Raw genomic sequence first — 17,539 nt, forward strand, 5'->3', positions numbered from 1 at the left:
GTTTAAACTTTACAAAGAACACATTTACAGCCTGCAAAATTTGAATAATCGGATGTTATTGTATGGATTTTGGAGGGAAGTATTCCAGTGTCATAAAGTTTTAATAACCATGATCACTATCAAAAAAAATCTTAACCAACCCTCTGCTTATTGTGCTGCACTGGCTCATAGTTACAAACCCTCATAAACGCATGTGAAGCCTTCACCGATCAATCTTGGGAAAATTTGATTTATTCGCTCGAGACGGTGGTGAGGAGCAAATATCTGATTTATTTACAACCCTCTTCCTGGGTCTTTTCCGGGGGCTGTTGAGCCCTAAAATGAACCAAATAGATGATACTTGCTTGCCCAGTAGATTTAGTAATAACATGTAGGATTGTTAGGTATGACTCACCCATTGTGTAGCAGCACCTACAGCAGCACCCCTACGTGAACATTAAGGACGACTGTTAGTATTGTAAGGACCTTGAAAGCCTCATGTATATCACTCACTCCTTCTCTCACTGCTGTTCCTACACTTGAATGAATAATAAGTCATAAAGGAGATCCCCATGAACGGGAGCCAGAGACTGCCATGCTTGCATTACGTTTTTTTTAAAACATTCTGTTAATTCGATATTACAGATTTATTATTTTGTTATCTCAGGATAAGAAAGCCCATTTTTCGTGCGACAATTTATTTTGTTAACTCGAGAAAACAAGAGTAACAAAGCCCCTCGTGATAATGGGCTAATTTAATTTGTTATCTCGAGGAAATTCTAAGTTGACCTTTCTCAGCTTCCGTAGGTGTGGAAGCCAAGAACAGCCATGCTCCGCCAGTCATGACAGTGACCTTGGTAGCTGAAATCAGGTGTGATCAAATGAAACAGACGCTCATTTTCGTGTTTCGCCATAATTATTCCGTGATATCGAGGAAAAAAAGTTGTTCACTTGTGATAAATTGTCTGGTTATCTCGAGAAATCTGCCTTTTGTTTCCTCGAGATAAGATAAATGAACCTGTTATCACGAGAAAAAGGAGCTTTGTTATCTAGAGGTAAAGAAATCATGAACAAGTGCTCTCAAGATAACACCATTTAAAAAAAATAAATGCGAGCATGGCTGTTTTTGGCATCCGTAGGATCCCTGTTTGCACACATTACAGGATCTGACACAGAGATTGCGCTTTATGTTTCACTATTTTGGAGAAGGACGCTGCACCCACAGCCTGTTGATAGAGCAGAGGAGTTTTCTGTGCCAGTTTCTAACAGTGGCTTTCTTCAGGATATTACTTCAGCTGACAGCTCTCAGCTCTCGAGGTGTGGCAGCAGCTTTACCATGCAGACTTTCTGTCAGTGGTTCCGGTGTTAAAACTGTGAAACCATGAATGTCTCTGCATCTGCTACTTCGCTCTAATTCCAAGAGAGCTACGTCACATTGCACCATGAATGATAATGATTACATCCCTTGAATGTAGGACGCAGTGATGCTCATACTGGTGTACTTACGTATCCAAAAAACACCACTTTAAAGGATAAAGGCTCCTGGTTTATGTTTGGGTATATTTCCTTTTTTAGCAGCCCTTAACGGAAGAAAGTGTTGGGAACTTTAGCCAGCTATCTCAGTTTTGACCACCACAGGCATAAAAGATCTGATTTGACCTCTTTGCTAACACATTGGGTCTGATTCCGAGTGATTTTCATCGCCACATTTAACCACAAAGAGTTAAAAACAAATAGCTCTTGTATGCCTGTGTGTGTGAGTAAAAGCAGCTTTAACGAATGACTTGGCTCACCCGAGAGCACCGGCAGTGTCATGTACATTATCCGTGTTTTCTTCCGCCTCTGTAACAGCATGCAGGCCATTTATCCGTTTGCCAGCCTGAGTTTGGTGGCAGGAGATCCAAGGCTCCATTCGTATAACGTAGTGTTTGACGAAAGCTTTTCTTGCTCCATATTTTTGGGTAAATGCCAGGGCCGTGTGGCTCTGTCCTCCACTGGTCAGTAGTGTCTTATGATCTTGTTCATAGTCTTAGTTCACTACTCATGCAAAGTGTTACAGGGCCTTTTGACAGGATTGAGCTGTTTGTTTGTTTTTGTTCTTTTCTGTCGGAGAGAAGTCTGTTGTTAATCCTCGAGTTTGTTTCGTGTGCCGACAGAGGTGTTCACACAGAGACCAATTTGTTGTAATATTAGTAGTGACGCTACTGTTAAATGTAGTATTTAATGACAGCACTATTTATGGTCAAAAAAATGAACTAGAGTGTGTTATTGTACTTGCGGTAGCTTTGGAGGCAGGTGGCCATTCTGTAACTGAGTTCTTTAACATAAGCCACTCCCCCTCGGCATGCGAGGGATTTCATTGGTCCTGAGGTTGCTAAGTGACACTGGCCCAGCATCATTTGGTTTCCTCGGTGGTGACGACTGCATGGTCTCACGGTTGACACACCCTTTTTCTTCTTCTTCTTCTACTTCTTCTTCTGCTTCTCTTTCTTTTTTCTAAAGGAGAGTTCTTGATTTTTGTTTTTTTTTGTTCATTCATTTCATTTTAGATTTTAGAAAGGGAAAGAATATGAATCAAATAAATCAGAATATTAATTCAATCACTTTTTCTACTCCTATTTTCAATAAAAAGTGAAACGAAAAACCAAACAAAAAGTTGATTTGTAAATAAGTGATGTACAGTTTGTATCTGTAACTTGTCAGTCTGTCATTGGTGACAGAGTCTGTCTTGCTTATAACGCACGCTACCAGTAAATAAAAAAAGGAAAAAGTATATTTAGACTGTATGGTCCCTTGAAAGCAAGTTTTAAATTAATATCTGATGTATATTCCTGTAACATTGCATTTTTATCTGAGGAATGATGTTATTAAAAAATTGCAAATAAATTGCATTTCCTACAGCTGTGTTTTTCACTTCCCTGTTACTCTCACACATCAGGTCTTTTTCTTCACACTAAACCTCACATTTTTAGCATTTTTAACAGCTATGTCATCGCTGGATTTTCCATCAAGTGTGAGACCTCATTTCCATAAAGAAATGCTTCACTGCCTTTACGATAAAAAATCCACCCTAAAACATAAAATGAGAATAAGAAATCTTTCCCCCGAGCTTTTCCTTAAAGCCTCCTCAGACTGAATGGCAGTACTGACTGTGGTTTACTGAGGTTTGGGGACATTTAAGGGTAAATAACTTTCAGCCTTTTAATCAATTATACCTAATTTGGACATAAAAACATTATTTCTGTGAATCAAAAGGCTTACTTGTTGTGCATTTGAATTAAGGCTGAACAGTTAATCAAAATATTACCAAAACTGCAATATTGTTGAGTATATTAAGGAATCATACATGTTTGTTTGGTGCAGACCCCAGCAAAACACATTTTTCATCATATTTCTTTTTCTTACACCTGAAGTATGATATTGTGTAGTTACACAACTGCTGTTTTTAACCACTCAGGTAGTTTTGTAGGTTAAGTGTATTTCAAATGTTATGAAATAAATTTGATTGACAAAGAGCTATGACAAATTAAACCTACTCTACATTACATTACAGGATATAAGACTCCTCTTGTTTACAAGTCTTTAAGGCCTACTTTTGATGTGGGACTTGAAAAATAACCCTGATGGTACTGTTGACTCACTGAAGCACCCGTTTCTTAGACCACCGATGGAACAGATGGAAGCCTAAATGTTGGGTGCAGAATTTTTAATTTTTCTTCGGAGATTGTAAACAGCTGCTAAAATGCACCAGTCTGGTAACTGAATGAAGAAACCAAAGCAGATAACAGAAACTGCAAATACTAATTATGCTTTTATGAACATGTCACACAAATAGAGTTAATTTTGGCCGTACAGCGGTTTTCACAAAACATGACAAGGTGAAAGAACAACACTAAAACGTACACATTATTATGTGTCAGGTTTATGAGTAGCCAAGTGCCTTTTCAGATTGCCCTGCTGGGAGAATTCTCTCTCACAGTTTGGACACTTAAACGGTTTCACCCCGTTGTGGCTGAGCGTGTGTCTCTTCAGGCAGTTCAGCGTGAGGAAACGCTTCGGGCACTCGGAGCACATGTACGGACGCTCCCCCGTGTGCGAGCGTGTGTGTACGTTCAGGTGACTCTTGCTGGAGAAGCCCTTCCCGCAGTGTGTGCAGGTGTACGGCATCTCGCCCGTGTGAGACCGATTGTGCAGCAGCAGCTCCCCGGAGGATAGAAAGGACTTCCCGCAGGTGGTGCACAAGAAATTCCTCTCGCCTCGATGCATCTGCATGTGTCTCGTAATGCCCGCTTTGCTGAAGCCTTTCCCGCAGATAGTGCACAGGGTCGAGGGGCCTTCGTGCAGCCGCTCGTGCTGCTTGAGCGAATAGCTGCACAGGAATCCCTTGTTGCACTGGCTGCAGATGAATATCCGCCCTCTCTTGTGAAGTCTCTGGTGCTGATAGTATCCAGAAGAGCTGGTGAATCCCTTCTCACACTGGCTGCAGTGGTACGCGAAGCTGTGAAGCTTCATGTGTGCCTTCAGCTGATTCGGATGTTCAAAAACCTTTTCACACTTTGTGCATTTGGTTTCCTCCTCTGTGAAGTTTTTGGTGACAGGTCTCGTGATCAGAAATCTTTTGTCTTCCCCCGTGGGCTCTTTCCGTCTACGTCGTTCCTTGTTTTCCAAGTTGTCCTTCTTCTGCTTCCGTTCCCGCTTTTTTTCAACACTTTCTTTTTGTTTGCGTTTCCTCTTTTTCTCTGAGTTGCCTCCTACTTTCTTCTTTTCTGCATCTTTACTTGTCTTTGCTCTTGCATTTCTCGCAGACAGTTTTTTCTGAATGGGAGCCGACACGTGGTGCTCACTCCTAATGTGCTCTAGGACCTTCCTCTTTGTGTGGTGTGTGAACGAACACTGGGGGCAGATGAATACACGGGACAGGCGGCCTGAAGACAGCATGAAAAAAAAACAAGTTAGTTAAATAAGACTTCAGATAGTGTACCAACTCTGGTCTGCTACTGCAGCTGATTCGGTCTAACCTGATTCATTTTTTGGCAACCAATCATCTGCATGGACATCCAAATCTTCTTCTAAATCTCCCAGTGTCACTGTCACTTCCTCATTGTCATAATCACTGTCGTCCTCACTGTAAGGCTCAGTGAACCTTTCCACTCCGGTTGAAGCAGGGAGGGCCAGAGTGGACAAGAGGATATCTTCCTCACTGCTGGGAGGAGCTGCAGGTAAAGGAAGAGGAAAGTGAAGTGAAAGAAAGAAAGTGAGCATGACAGCAGCAAGGGAAAAAAACAGATGAACACTACATACAGAACTCTTCCTGTTCCTCATGTCTTTTTCTGTTAAACGTACCTGAGCTGAGAGTCCTCGACTGTTTGTGATGAAGCAGCAGACTCTTCAGGGCAAAGGGCTCAGACAGATGCAGTCCAATTTCTTCTGACAACGATGTTGTTTCGGTGAGCCACGCTGCTGTCTGAGACACAGAGACAAAACCATCTAGATGCAGGTTGACAAGTGAAATAACAGTCATGTTCTTGGTGACCTCAAAGCAAAAGCCAAAACGTTTCATTTCATTTTAAATGCCTGTTAGTGTTATACAGAAAATGTTCTAAAAATCTGCTGACTCTAACAACTTCATTACTTTTCTGATTGTATATTCCCGTGTCAGTAAGTGTGTGACCTGCTGTTAGTACCTGCTGAAGGTCCGGTACTGGCAGCAGCTGCTCCAGCCTGCACAGGAACTCAGACACAAGCTGCTGCAGTCTTTGGTCGTAGGCAGAGCCGTAGTTTGCAGGAAAAACCTCCTGCAGAAAAAGCCAGAGCTTTGGATTTAGATTATAAACACATCACCACTGTAAATAAATGGTTGGATATCTCACAGATAAACTCACTTGGAAGAATAACTCCTTTTCAAAAGGAACATTCAAGAGGTTCTGAACCAGGCTGGCAAAGTTGCTGTACGAGGTCTTCAGTATATCCGCACTGGCCTGTGAGGAAGAAGAAGAAGACTTTTCATATCAGTTATGTTTCTATCTTTGGCTTGTATTCAAAAAAAGTTAAAAACAGTAATAGTATTCCAGATCATGTATTTTGGGAACTCCATATTCAGGACTACGAGAAAGCCCTGAATTTATGTGTACTGTCCGTGTTTTGTTCGTGGAGCAGCTCTGAATTCTCACCATCTGATCAGTGGAGCTCAATTCAGCACTGCAGGCGTGGATTTTGTCCAGATGGCTCTGGATGGACTGCAGGTTGGCGACGCCATCCCCGCGACACAGCTCCAGGACCAGCTGCAACAGGGCAAAGGTGGGAAACAGGTAACTCAGAAGAGCATGACATGGCGGGGACAAGACTGATTTCAATTGTGAAAAGAAAAACAGAAGGTTGAAATGTACATGTTACTAATTACAAGACACTCACTAACATCATATCTAAGATGTTCAATTACACATTAAGGACTTCTCCTCTATGATGACTTAAAAGTTGAGATTAAAAGTCCATTCTTGACAATTTAGCATCATGTAACATAATCTAAAGGAGGACTTATTATAGAAATGTTGTTGTTGAGGGGGAGACATTTCTGCATTTCAAGTTGCACCAAAAAACAGGCACAGATCTAACTTTAAACAGTAACCTCTGAGAAATCTTAAAGTATAGGTATATTACTCCTTATGCACATGCTAGTTAATGAAGGTTGGAAAAACATAAGTGAAATGTGTCCCTTATGCAGCCACTGAGGGAAACATGTACCAGGATCATACTATCTTGTCATCTCCGACATTTATATTTAAAGGATCACAGTTGAGAGTAAGTCCTCACCCTTGCTCTGAGGCCCAGGATGAGCTGAGCTCTCTGACAGGGACTCAGAAGCTCTGGCACCATCTCTGTCGCCAAACTGATGAAGTCCACCAGCTTGTCATACTGCATCACACTGTGCTGCTGTACCACTTGCCACATGAAAGCAGACATAAGTCTCACTGGAGGGACGAGGAGATGTAAGGATGCCGGAGGAAGAGGGGGAGGGGAGCCTGGAGAGGACATTAAAGACAAGCGTACTGGAGTAAATAACGTGTATCTACAGAGGCTCAACTAACCATGTAGCTCAGAGCTAACGTTAGCTTAATAACTGCATTAGAAACGGGATTATTTGGTAAATTGGCTGTCTGCGTTACTTGTTGGGTAGATAAATAAATAATGATACAAACCTTTGCTTTTCCACGCCATTTCTTTGTTTAAAAAGTCCGAACTATGATGAAAACATCATTCTGCACTCACTTTACAGTGCAGAGAAGATGCTCTCACTACATCCGGGTGTGAACGGATGTTATGGAAACTGACGTGCAGTGTGCGTATCCCTTCAAAATAAAAGTTGGGACGCTCAATTATATTCTATTGAAAAGCAAAGATTTAGATGTGATAGTAACAAATATCAATATAAATATATATATATATTTAAAAACAATAGTAGGGAAGAGAAGCGAGACTATACAGATTGTGATGTTTGAGCACTTTCTGCCAGTAGATGGCGCAAATGCATCTGTTTTTGCCCTTTAGTTTATTCATTTGAACCACTGTTAATGTCATGAGTAAAATCTGTGCTGTTTCTACTATTACAAGTGGAAATGACTGCTGTGAAAAATACATATAGCCTAATGTTTAAATAATGTGGTATAACCATGTTAAACAAGAAGGATGTGACTCATGCCATCAGGTGTGTATGTAATCAATAAAACCTTTCATTAGTTCCACATATGCTCATTGTAAACATTCCCTGCACACACGTGTCGTCAACATGACTTCCTCTTCTCCCTCATTTAAATATTCCAGAATATATGAATATGTAAATATTTTTGATGTCTCCTTCCCTCTAAAGTCTAATCTCAGGGTGTGTTTACTAGAGGCTTCAAGTTTCCACATCACATTATGCACAGAGAAAATGTCCACTTACTCATATATCATTGTGCACAATGAAGCTCAAACATTCAACAGTATTAAAAAGAATAAATCACTAATTTGACTTGAGGGGGACTTTAAACTCACCATGAATTGAGGGCTTATCTATTACTGTACTAAAATATATAAATATCCTAAATAACACCCATCCAGGCTGAAGTAAATACAAGTTTTAGTATTAATCTTTAATGGGCAAAACATAGTAAATGAATGCAAAAGTACCATAAATTGCTTGTATAATATGCTTTCTAAAAACACTAAATATTTTACTTAGGTAAATAAAGTGTCAGACTTAAAGGTGCAATATAGTTTTAGGGAAGAAATTTTAATTTTAGCTCTCTATGTTTTCATGACTGAATAAACTGAATAAACAAACTGACCTTAAAGGACAACACAACTTCATACTGTTTTACTTTGTTTATATTTGGTGGACCCTGCCACCTTTCTAGCTTCAAACAGTTTCCTCTATGAACAGCTTGTTTATTCAGTTAAGTTTATTATAAGTGTATTATTACCTCATTAATATTGTTAATGATACAAAATTTTAGATTTAATTTCGTCTCTAAAAAGTTGATAGTGCCCCTTTAATGGCAAACACGTAGGAAATAAAAGCAAAAGTCCCCCAAAAATTTTTTATAGAATGCTTCCTCAAAATAAAAAAAAGTACCCAGCGCTCCAGGTTGACGATCACCCTTAAAGACGTGACACAAGCTGGTAACACACACCCAGTGTGTAACACACACGCCCAGTGAGTGCTGCCCACACAGCTCTTGCCTGCAGCAGCTTGTGACTCTCACTGTAACTGTACGTGTCGGCTCAGGTCTATTGGTTATGCTGTCGAGTCTTAAGCTCACTGAAACTCGTGTTTATCTGTTTTATTAATATAATTAGTAACTCATTTGTGCGCAAAGTTGGATTTTACGCTTGGATACTTGTCGTCATGGGAGGAAGACGCAGAGGAAACGACGAGGACTTCAGCTTCGTCAGTCCAGTTGTTAAATATCTACTGTTCTTATTTAATTTCATATTTTGGGTGAGTGTGTTTTTTTAGGCTGTTTAACCTTTTATTTGCTTTTCCATGTGTGCTGGTTAATCACTGTGTTACTCGGCCAATCACATCTGATCTCTAATAGCTTCAATTAAACTCCTTATAATTAACAATATAAGAGTTATTTCAGGTTTCAGTTATGGCACACTCACTGTGTTTTCTTAGCTCAAGGCGTGACGTGTAGATTTTGAAAATTGGAGCGCCATCTGCTTTGTTTGAGTTGGTTAGTCATTAACATTTTACAAAACAAAACAAAAAAGAAGTGAAACAGTTCCCAGGAAATAGGGAAAGGGAAGTCAACATACATGTCTGACACATGCACACCAGCTGTCTGCTGCTCAAACACTGGACAGTTTGACAGTAAACAAGTTTTATTTTCACTGTCAGGAGTGTGTTATCAGATTTTGTCCCAGAGGTTTCTGAGCTCAGAACCTGTTTGGTATTGTTGTGAGTGTTTGAAATACCTACTCTGAGTAAACAAACTGTGTGCTGCTGTGGTTTGATTTCAGGATAGGTCCTTTCATGACATAAGCAGCTGCCAAGAAACACAAACTTCCAGTGATCCATATTCTGATGCACATTTTTGCACAAATCTCTCTGCAGGTATTATTAGCTGTGACTGTCTGACTGTGGCATTTCATCCTCCCACAGTAAGATGTTAATAATTGAACAACTCTCGGCTTTAAAAGTGAAGGATTCGGTTAAAAGTAACAGCAGTGGGTTGCAAACAAACCAAAGTTCATATCAGTGAGTTGCAGCGTCAGGCGCTCGGGGACTGTAACATAAGGGGATTTCTGACTTAGAACATTTTAAAGCAGATCTGTCGTTGCAGATTAAACGTGTGAGCGGAGTGTGAGGAGACTTTTCTTGTTTCTGCTCGAGCAAAAAATGACAGAAAAAGAGGACAAATACAAGTTGAGTTTATACATAGAAGAATCCAATTGCTTCTTGAAATATGTCCGTCTAAATGCTCAGGGACATCTTTTAAACAAACCTGCATGAGCTTCCTTGAACGTGATCCCGTCCGTGTACAAACAGGATAAGGCCGTGTAAAAACTTGAAGCTCTTCAACGTGGAATGTGTTGTCATTTCTGTTGCCTCTGGCTACAAAGAGCTCTGTGTAAGACAATTATCACCGCAAATGTTGGACTAGATTGTCTGTAATCTTAGGAAATGTCACATAAACTCCATGTTTAGCCAGAATCCCAGAAATTAGCTGTCTGGTGAGTCGGCACAGTGATGATTATACGATGAATTAGTCATGTTTCCAAATAACAACAGACATTTTTTGCCTTTTAGCTTCAGGTGTCACTTCTGGTTTATTCACAGTGAGAGCAAACCTTTACAAGAAGGTGCAGACAAATCTAGCCTTGCCCTCCTAACCCAGGAAGGTGCAGTGTCTGTGGTAACTGGATCCATTTCATTCATGGTGGGAAGAGTGTTTCTGAGGGCTCCCTTTTATTCTATTGAGGCTAAGAGAGAAGCACTGAGTGAATGGAACAGGTTTCTGCCAGGTTGGTTTAGTCAAATGGAAACAGAGTGGATGAATTTCCTTTTGACTCACCTGAAGTGTAATTTAGGAAGATTTTACTATCAGTTAAGTCTTGTCCATGACTCATACCGTATATACCCGTTGCCACTCCCTGGACAAGTATGAACATACAAATAGTTCATCTAATCTCTCATTATGTCCCAGTTATAATATTTTGAAAAGCTTGAACTATAAAGACGTTTTGTGAAATCTTTTTTCTCTGTGTTCTCAGATAATCTCCCTGGTGATGGTGTCAATCGGCGTGTACGCCCGCATGATGAAACATGCAGGTGAATGATCCTTCACTGATAGAGCACCCAGGCTCTCTTCATGTTTAGTGTGAGACAGAGGGAGTATTAAGTGTCAGGACAGCGATATTGCTTTTTGTTTTGGGCTTCCACTGTATGGAGTCACAGGAGTGCCATTAAAAAAATCTGTGAAAGATTACATTTGCATTTATTTATTCCTCCTATATTTCCACATTATCTTTTACAAATGTTTTCAATGTTACTTTATATTTCCTCATCTCTTTTAGTTACCTATTTTTTTCATTCATTTCTTTTTATATTTCCACAGTTTTTACCTACTTATTTATTCTTTAATATCTCTTTAATATTTCCACATTTTATTAACTTTTTATTCTTTTACTTATTGTTCTTTATTTTTCCACATTTATTTTCTTGTTTTACAGATGTATTATTTTATTTATTTTATTTTATTTATTTTATTTTTTCCTTGTATATTTTAACATTTTTATTTCATTATTATACTTTTTTTTCCTTTGTATTTCCACATTTCTTGTTTACTTATTTCTCATCTTATTTATTGTTCTTTTTAGTTCCACATTTATTTTCTTGCTCTTTTCCAGATTTATTTTTTATGGCACTGCTGTGACTGTGTAATGTTTCCTGTTTCTTTCAGCGAGGAATAATTCTGTCATGTGGAGCAGTTCCTCTGCTCACATCAGTCTTTGAACTCCTCTTTTCTTCTTCCTCTCAGAGGCAGCTCTGGCGTGTCTGTCAGTGGACCCCGCTGTAATGCTGCTGGTTGTGGGGGTCCTCATGTTCATCATCACCTTCTGTGGCTGCGTGGGCTCCCTGAGAGAAAACATCTGCCTTCTGCAGACAGTAAGTCAGGAGTTTTTCAACCAGGTCGGGCTTTAATTTATTCTCATTTTTGACACACTATGAGCTGCCAGATAATCTTAATAGCATTTTATTTTAAAATCAATAAAATCAGCCTCAATGCCTGTAGAAGAAGAATCTTAAGCAGAAGCAGCTTAAGCAGTCTAATGAAAACAAGAGACTCTGTCTTTAGTTGACTAGCTTTTTACTGTGTCTTTCTGTTGTAACCCCTTGCTCTTAGCTTTCTTGCTTATTTTCTTTAATTAGAGAAGTTATTTTTAGTGTTGTAACTATCTCCCACTCCACCTCCTCGCAGTTCTGTGTCTGTCTGACGGTGATCTTCATTCTCCAGCTGGTCGCTGGGGTCCTGGGCTTCGTCTTCGCTGATAAGGTATGGAACAACAATATGGAGTATCAATTAGAATAATATATGCATTAATGTATTTGGAAAAAAGAAAGTGTTTTTTATACTTAATTTGTTTTTTAGACACTTTCCTTGGGGTAAACTGAGCTTTATTTGTTATTTTCTGATTGTGAAGACTGAGGAAACACTGCCCTCTCCTGGTCTTTGTCTGTAACTGCTGCAACATTTTAATTTGCTCATACATGGCTGTTATAAATGTGACTGTGTTTGCCAGATCTTGAGAGGAAGTTGGATTTCTGATGTTTTACAGCAATTAGAAAGAGCGTAGTTTATTGGGATAGTTATGTTTGTCATGAACCTGCTCCTAGCTGACAAAAACATACTTGATATGAAAACATATGATACATCTAACCAGTCTGTCTATTCTTGGTAATCTGTTAAATTTACTTTTTTCATACTCTGCTAAGGCTCGTAACAAAGTGACTGAGATGATCAATAAAGCCATCATCCACTACAGAGAAGACATCGATCTGCAAAACCTCATTGACTTTGGTCAGAAAGAGGTAAGGACTGAATCCAAATACAGACTTCATATGCCATGCATACTGAACTGTCATCATCATTAGGGATAACAGTAGCCTACACAAATACCTAACATGTCTTGTATTGATTTCCATCCTTGTTTCCGTAGTTTGGTTGCTGTGGTGGTGTTACGTTCACTGACTGGTCCCAGAACATGTACTTCGACTGCAAGCAGAGCAACCCCAGCAGAGAGCGCTGCTCTGTCCCCTTCTCCTGTTGCATCATGCCCACAGAGAAGGTCTCCTTCATCATAAGACTCTGCTCATATCTTCTGTGTCGTTTGTTTTTTGATATGTCATTTTACCTACAGTCATGGAAAAAATTATTAGACCACCCTTGTTTTCTTCAATTTCTTGTTCATTTTAATGCCTGGTTCAACTAAAGGTACATTTGTTTGGACAAATATAATGATAACAACAAAAATAGCTCGTAAGAGTTTAATTTAAGAGCTGATATCTAGCCATTTTCCATGGTTTTCTTGATAGTAACCAAAATCACTTAAGTTCTTACATCAATAGCTATGGCACTGTACTGCCAAAAACACTGCTTTTAAGCATTCCATGTTTTCTTTTCTGTTTGCTTTAAACACATGATACACACAGGAGTTAGTACTTGATTGCGTAACCATTGTTTTTGATGACTGAAGCCATGCGTCTTGGCATGCTCTCCACCAGCTTCTGACATTGTTCTGCTGTCACAGCAGCCCATTCCTGTTGCACAAATTCAAACAAATTTGCTTTGTTTTTGGGCTTGTGGTTCTCCATTTTGAGTTTGATGATTTTCCATAGGTTTTCAACTGGATTCAGATCTGGTGATTGAGCAGGCCAAGGCATGGTGCGAATGTTGTGGCTCTCCATCCAGGCTTTAACTGACCTTGCTGTGTGGCAAGGGGCATTGTCTTGTTGGAAAATCCAGTCATTCGAGGCAGAAAAGAGTTTTCCAGCTGATGGAAGAAGACTGTTTTCAAGAGTAGCCCTGTACATGACCTGGTTCATTCGCCCTTCACACAATTGCATTTGCCCTGTTCCACTCATACTGAAACAACCCCAGATCATCACTGATCCACCCCCATGTTTTACTGTAGGGGCAAGACAGTCTGGTTTGTAGGCTTCTCCAGGCCTCCTCCTAACCAGTAAGTTAGCTGGAGTGGGCATCAACTCAAAATTGGATTCATCACTGAAGAGAACCTTAGCCCAATCATCAACAGTCCAATCCTTGTGATCCCTAGCAAAGAGTAACCGGGCCTTCCTGTGCCTTTCGTTGATGAAGGGCTTCTTCCGTGCTCTGTGTGACTTCAGACCAGCTTCAACAAGTCGGTTTGGAACTGTCCTTGCCGAACAAGTCACATTTCTCGACAGTGCCCACTCATTTTTAAGGTCCCTGGAGGTCTGACGACGATTCCTGACACAGGAACGGACGAGTGCACGGTCATCTCGTGGGGTAGAGAGACGTTTCCTGCCGCGGCCAGGTAGCAATTTGGTAGTGCCGTGTTCGGCTTGTTTTTTCTTGTTGTAATGAACAGCTGTCTTGGAGATCTTTAGTTTTTTTGCTACCTGTCTCTCACTCATGCCAATTTCCAGCAGTGCCAAGATGGCTGCCTTTGTGGCTTCACATAATTCTTTTGTTTTAGGCATTATGTGAGAGCTGACAACTTCTGAGTTGTGCTATGGCTTGAATGTAAGCAGGAAACCACTCTAAGCCTTTGCATGTGCAGTGCTGCTTATGACATGAAATGGCCTCTTATATACCCTGGGAATACAATTAAGCTTAAGAATGTCAAATAGGACATAAAGTATTATGTGATCAGCTGCATTTTTTGTCGTGTTCATTGTATTATACCTTTAGTGGTACCAGGTATTAAAATGAACAAGAAATTGAAGAAAACAAGGGTGGTCTAATATTTTTTTCCATGACTGTATATCTATTTATTGGCTTGTCTTTTAACTCTAAATTTGCAGGTGGTTATCAACACCATGTGTGGACAAGGCATGCAGGAGTTAGAGTACACTGAAGCTGTAAAGCACATCCATGCCAACGGCTGCATAGACAAACTGGTGGACTGGATCCACAGTAACCTGTTCCTGCTGGGAGGCATCGCCCTGGGATTGGCCATACCACAGGTGAGATATGAAAATGAGCCCTTGTCAGGTTAAAATGTAGTAATTTGCATTCATTTCCAGAACAGAAATCTAAACATTGGAAAAAGCCAGGTTCAGCATTTTGTTTAATTTTGTTGACATATTAGACAATTTTGGATATGTCTTTTAATCACTCCATAAATCAGAAAATACTGTCAGTAGTCATTTAAAAAAAAACATTTTCTCCATGTTTTTAGGAATAAAATGTCGTATAAATCAGGCTATGAATGATAAATGAGCAAACCCTTCTGTAAAAACCTTCCAAATATAGAAATCTGAACTAAAATATGCATTTTGGACATTTTTTGTCCACTACTTTGAAAGCAGACGTGTTATGGAAGTAAACCATACACGTGAACATTTTTTTCCACCTGTAGATTTGTCATGCCCAACTGGTGAGCCCTCTGTTTTGTCTTCTGCAGCTGGTTGGCATCCTCTTGTCTCAGATTTTGATCAACCAGATCAAAGACCAGATCGAGCTCCAGAACTACAACCTCAAGCACCGCACCGACCCCTGGAGATGACCCGGGCCAGATCACACCAGATTCTCATGAACGGCACCAGAAACTTGGTGCCACCGGCAGGTGTCTTTGCCAGCGCTCTGAAACAAAAAAACAAACATCTTTCATCTCTGCCTGGATTGAGGCTTCTTCTTCATTCATCTCGACTTAGAAACACAAGACGTGTGTTAAGCGAAACCACTGATGTGCTTGGAGAGGGAAGTCAGGACACAGAAAGGAAACTGAGAGAGGAAAAGGGACTCTGTCGCCACCTACTGGACATCGACCATGCTTGAATTTACCAAACTATACAAAAAGCAGAGGCAGCATGGGTGTTTGGTGCTCGGGGTCACATTGAGGGGATCACTGACCTTTACGTCCGCCTTTTTTTTAATCATTTCTTTTATGTCAAAGATGCCAAATAGGAGTGGGATTTAATGCATATCTGTGTATTTTTTTGTTCCAGCTGTATCCACGATGTTGTAAATACTAATTAACTGACTGAATTGCATTTTTTCAAAAAAATTTTTTGTAGACGTTTTAAAAATAAAAGAATGTCAGACAGAAAGTCTTATGCATACTCAGCGATGCTGCTCATGGCTGCTATCGCCTGCGAGATCATCTGACGTTTATTACATCTGACACGCGTACCCTAAAAATACGCCTGTTTTCACTTTGTAGTTAACCAGAGTCAAACAGAAAGGTCAGCCTACTTGATACATTCCTGAAGATAAAGCCTGATGGTGTGTAGTTTTGTGCACAAGTCTATGTGTCGAAAAAGTATTTACCTCTACACCCTGTTACAAAAGAGAAATAGTATGAGAGCGTAATAAACCATGTTTACATGATGGTTGTAGGCGTTTTCATTTGGTAATCAACTGTATTGCACCAATGGTCTCCATAGTAACACGGCCATGCTGGGCAGCCTGGTTGTCCTGCCGAGACCTCACACTGCACATGATGTCATTTCCTCCTCACAGTTCAGCTGCCAACATGGCTGCACGGTGCACGTATTTTATGTTAATATATGCCAAACCACAAACTGTGTATTCCTTTCTCACATATGTTGTGGCTGATGAATCCCCAATCCTGTATGAATCATTTCAATCCTGTCCTCCACTCCACCACTTTCTTTGTCATTTTTTTTTTTTGTAGTTATTTGCAACTCAAATACAAAAAGAGAGGGAAATTCCCAGTTTGCCACTAAAGAAAACAGTTGTGTGAATGCCTGAGGTGCTGCGGTGTTGTTGTGTTGAAGGGCCAAGTTTGTGTTGTGTGACCAGACCGTGGTTGAGGTTCTGTGACTGTGGAAACAAAAAATCAGATTTACAAAGAAGTTAAACACTATTGGTTGTCTTGATACGGTAACAATTTAAGCCTGACTTGCTCTGACAGCAAAGGAGAGTGTAGCTGTAATTAACTGCTTTTGTTTGAGGCTTTTTGTGTCTGAAAATCATCGCAGTAAATTTCTGTTTTTTATTCTTTGTATGGTGATAATTCTGGGGCAAATCATCTGAGAAAAGCTACCATTTCATTCTTCACCTTCTGTCAAGAGAAGCACGATCCAACTCAACCTCTCCTCTCCTCTCCAGTCCCGTTTCTGAGACATTCCCAGCCTGAAACCCGATGCCTGTAATCTTCGGGAGCCCGAAACAGTCCTGCATGTTTAACAGCCTTTTGACGCAAGTCCGCAATCTAAACATGACATTTCGATGTTAGTTTAAAGCTGCAGTTACTCCCCTCACTGGGATTTTCCCCTTCGGCACGTAAAACAAAATGTCACCGATCAATCTCATGGCACGAAGGAGTGAGAAAAACATCAGGGATGGATGGCAGAGGTGTGACATGTTATAATTTAGTAAAAGCTAGCTGAGTGTAATGAGAAAGTGACAGTTGTAACAGCAGCGTACGGCTCTCATGATAGTGGCTGTGTTTTGGTATGAGTGTGTGTGTGTGTGTGAGTGAGAGTGAGTGAGTGTGTGTTGGCCTGGGCTCTGGGACACTGTGTGTGGTCCCTCCTGGTTTTTTGCCTCTGACTCACTCAGGCGGCCATGTTGCTGTGGATTTCAAGGAGGCCCAGACAGAGAGAGAGAGAGAGGGAGAGAGAGAGAGAGAGAGAGAGGGGAGGGAGCAGAGCTAACCCAGATTTACACTCAGAACACCAGGGGAGAAACAAAGCATCTGCAGCCATGCAAATACCACAAGTGCACCGTCCAATTAATGCGATAACAACAGCACCACGCTCGAGGATTTAACCAGTTTGAAATTTCTCTCTAGTGGCATCCTGAAGTATTTGTGAATATTCAAGTAAACTCAAAAAAAATCAGCA

The 17,539-nt window shown here is 40.4% G+C and overlaps 2 protein-coding genes across 5 annotated transcripts; one reads left to right on the top strand and one right to left on the bottom strand.

Moving 5' to 3' along the window:
• Window positions 1–3,670: 3,670 nt before the first annotated feature.
• LOC141008395 (uncharacterized) lies at window positions 3,671–7,262 on the bottom strand. 2 transcript variants are annotated; one of them, XM_073480734.1, is made up of 8 exons: window positions 7,176–7,262; window positions 6,790–6,998; window positions 6,150–6,260; window positions 5,862–5,957; window positions 5,664–5,774; window positions 5,323–5,443; window positions 4,998–5,192; window positions 3,671–4,904 (listed from the first exon to the last, which is right to left on the bottom strand). In XM_073480734.1, the coding sequence occupies exons 1-8, from the start codon at window positions 7,192–7,194 to the stop codon at window positions 3,889–3,891; spliced, it is 1,878 nt and encodes a 625-aa protein (XP_073336835.1). In that variant the 5' UTR covers window positions 7,195–7,262; the 3' UTR covers window positions 3,671–3,888. The 2 variants fall into 2 exon arrangements, with proteins under 2 accessions (XP_073336835.1, XP_073336834.1); XM_073480733.1 differs by having other exon boundaries at window positions 5,664–5,792.
• A 1,438-nt stretch (window positions 7,263–8,700) lies between these two features.
• Window positions 8,701–16,058, top strand: tspan33a (tetraspanin 33a). 3 transcript variants are annotated; one of them, XM_073480753.1, is made up of 8 exons: window positions 8,701–8,956; window positions 10,735–10,792; window positions 11,502–11,629; window positions 11,943–12,017; window positions 12,458–12,553; window positions 12,682–12,810; window positions 14,531–14,692; window positions 15,133–16,058. In XM_073480753.1, the coding sequence occupies exons 1-8, from the start codon at window positions 8,864–8,866 to the stop codon at window positions 15,232–15,234; spliced, it is 843 nt and encodes a 280-aa protein (XP_073336854.1). In that variant the 5' UTR covers window positions 8,701–8,863; the 3' UTR covers window positions 15,235–16,058. The 3 variants fall into 3 exon arrangements, with proteins under 3 accessions (XP_073336854.1, XP_073336855.1, XP_073336856.1); XM_073480754.1 differs by lacking the exon at window positions 8,701–8,956 and adding an exon at window positions 9,213–10,091; XM_073480755.1 differs by lacking the exon at window positions 8,701–8,956 and adding an exon at window positions 9,822–9,885.
• Window positions 16,059–17,539: the final 1,481 nt, after the last annotated feature.

Source organism: Pagrus major, chromosome 14 (genome assembly GCF_040436345.1).
Source record: "Pagrus major chromosome 14, Pma_NU_1.0".
Classification (NCBI taxonomy): domain Eukaryota; kingdom Metazoa; phylum Chordata; class Actinopteri; order Spariformes; family Sparidae; genus Pagrus; species Pagrus major.

Coding starts and splice junctions, on each gene's coding strand:
- tspan33a (XM_073480753.1), top strand. CDS start 8,864: ATGGGAGGAAGACGCAGAGGAAACGACGAGGACTTCAGCTTCGTCAGT. Junction 8,957..10,734: donor TATTTAATTTCATATTTTGG/GTGAGTGTGTTT, acceptor CTGTGTTCTCAG/ATAATCTCCCTGGTGATGGT. Junction 10,793..11,501: donor CCGCATGATGAAACATGCAG/GTGAATGATCCT, acceptor TCTTCCTCTCAG/AGGCAGCTCTGGCGTGTCTG.
- LOC141008395 (XM_073480733.1), bottom strand. Junction 5,793..5,861: donor AAAAGGAGTTATTCTTCCAA/GTGAGTTTATCT, acceptor CTAAATCCAAAG/CTCTGGCTTTTTCTGCAGGA. Junction 5,193..5,322: donor GTCGAGGACTCTCAGCTCAG/GTACGTTTAACA, acceptor CTTTACCTGCAG/CTCCTCCCAGCAGTGAGGAA.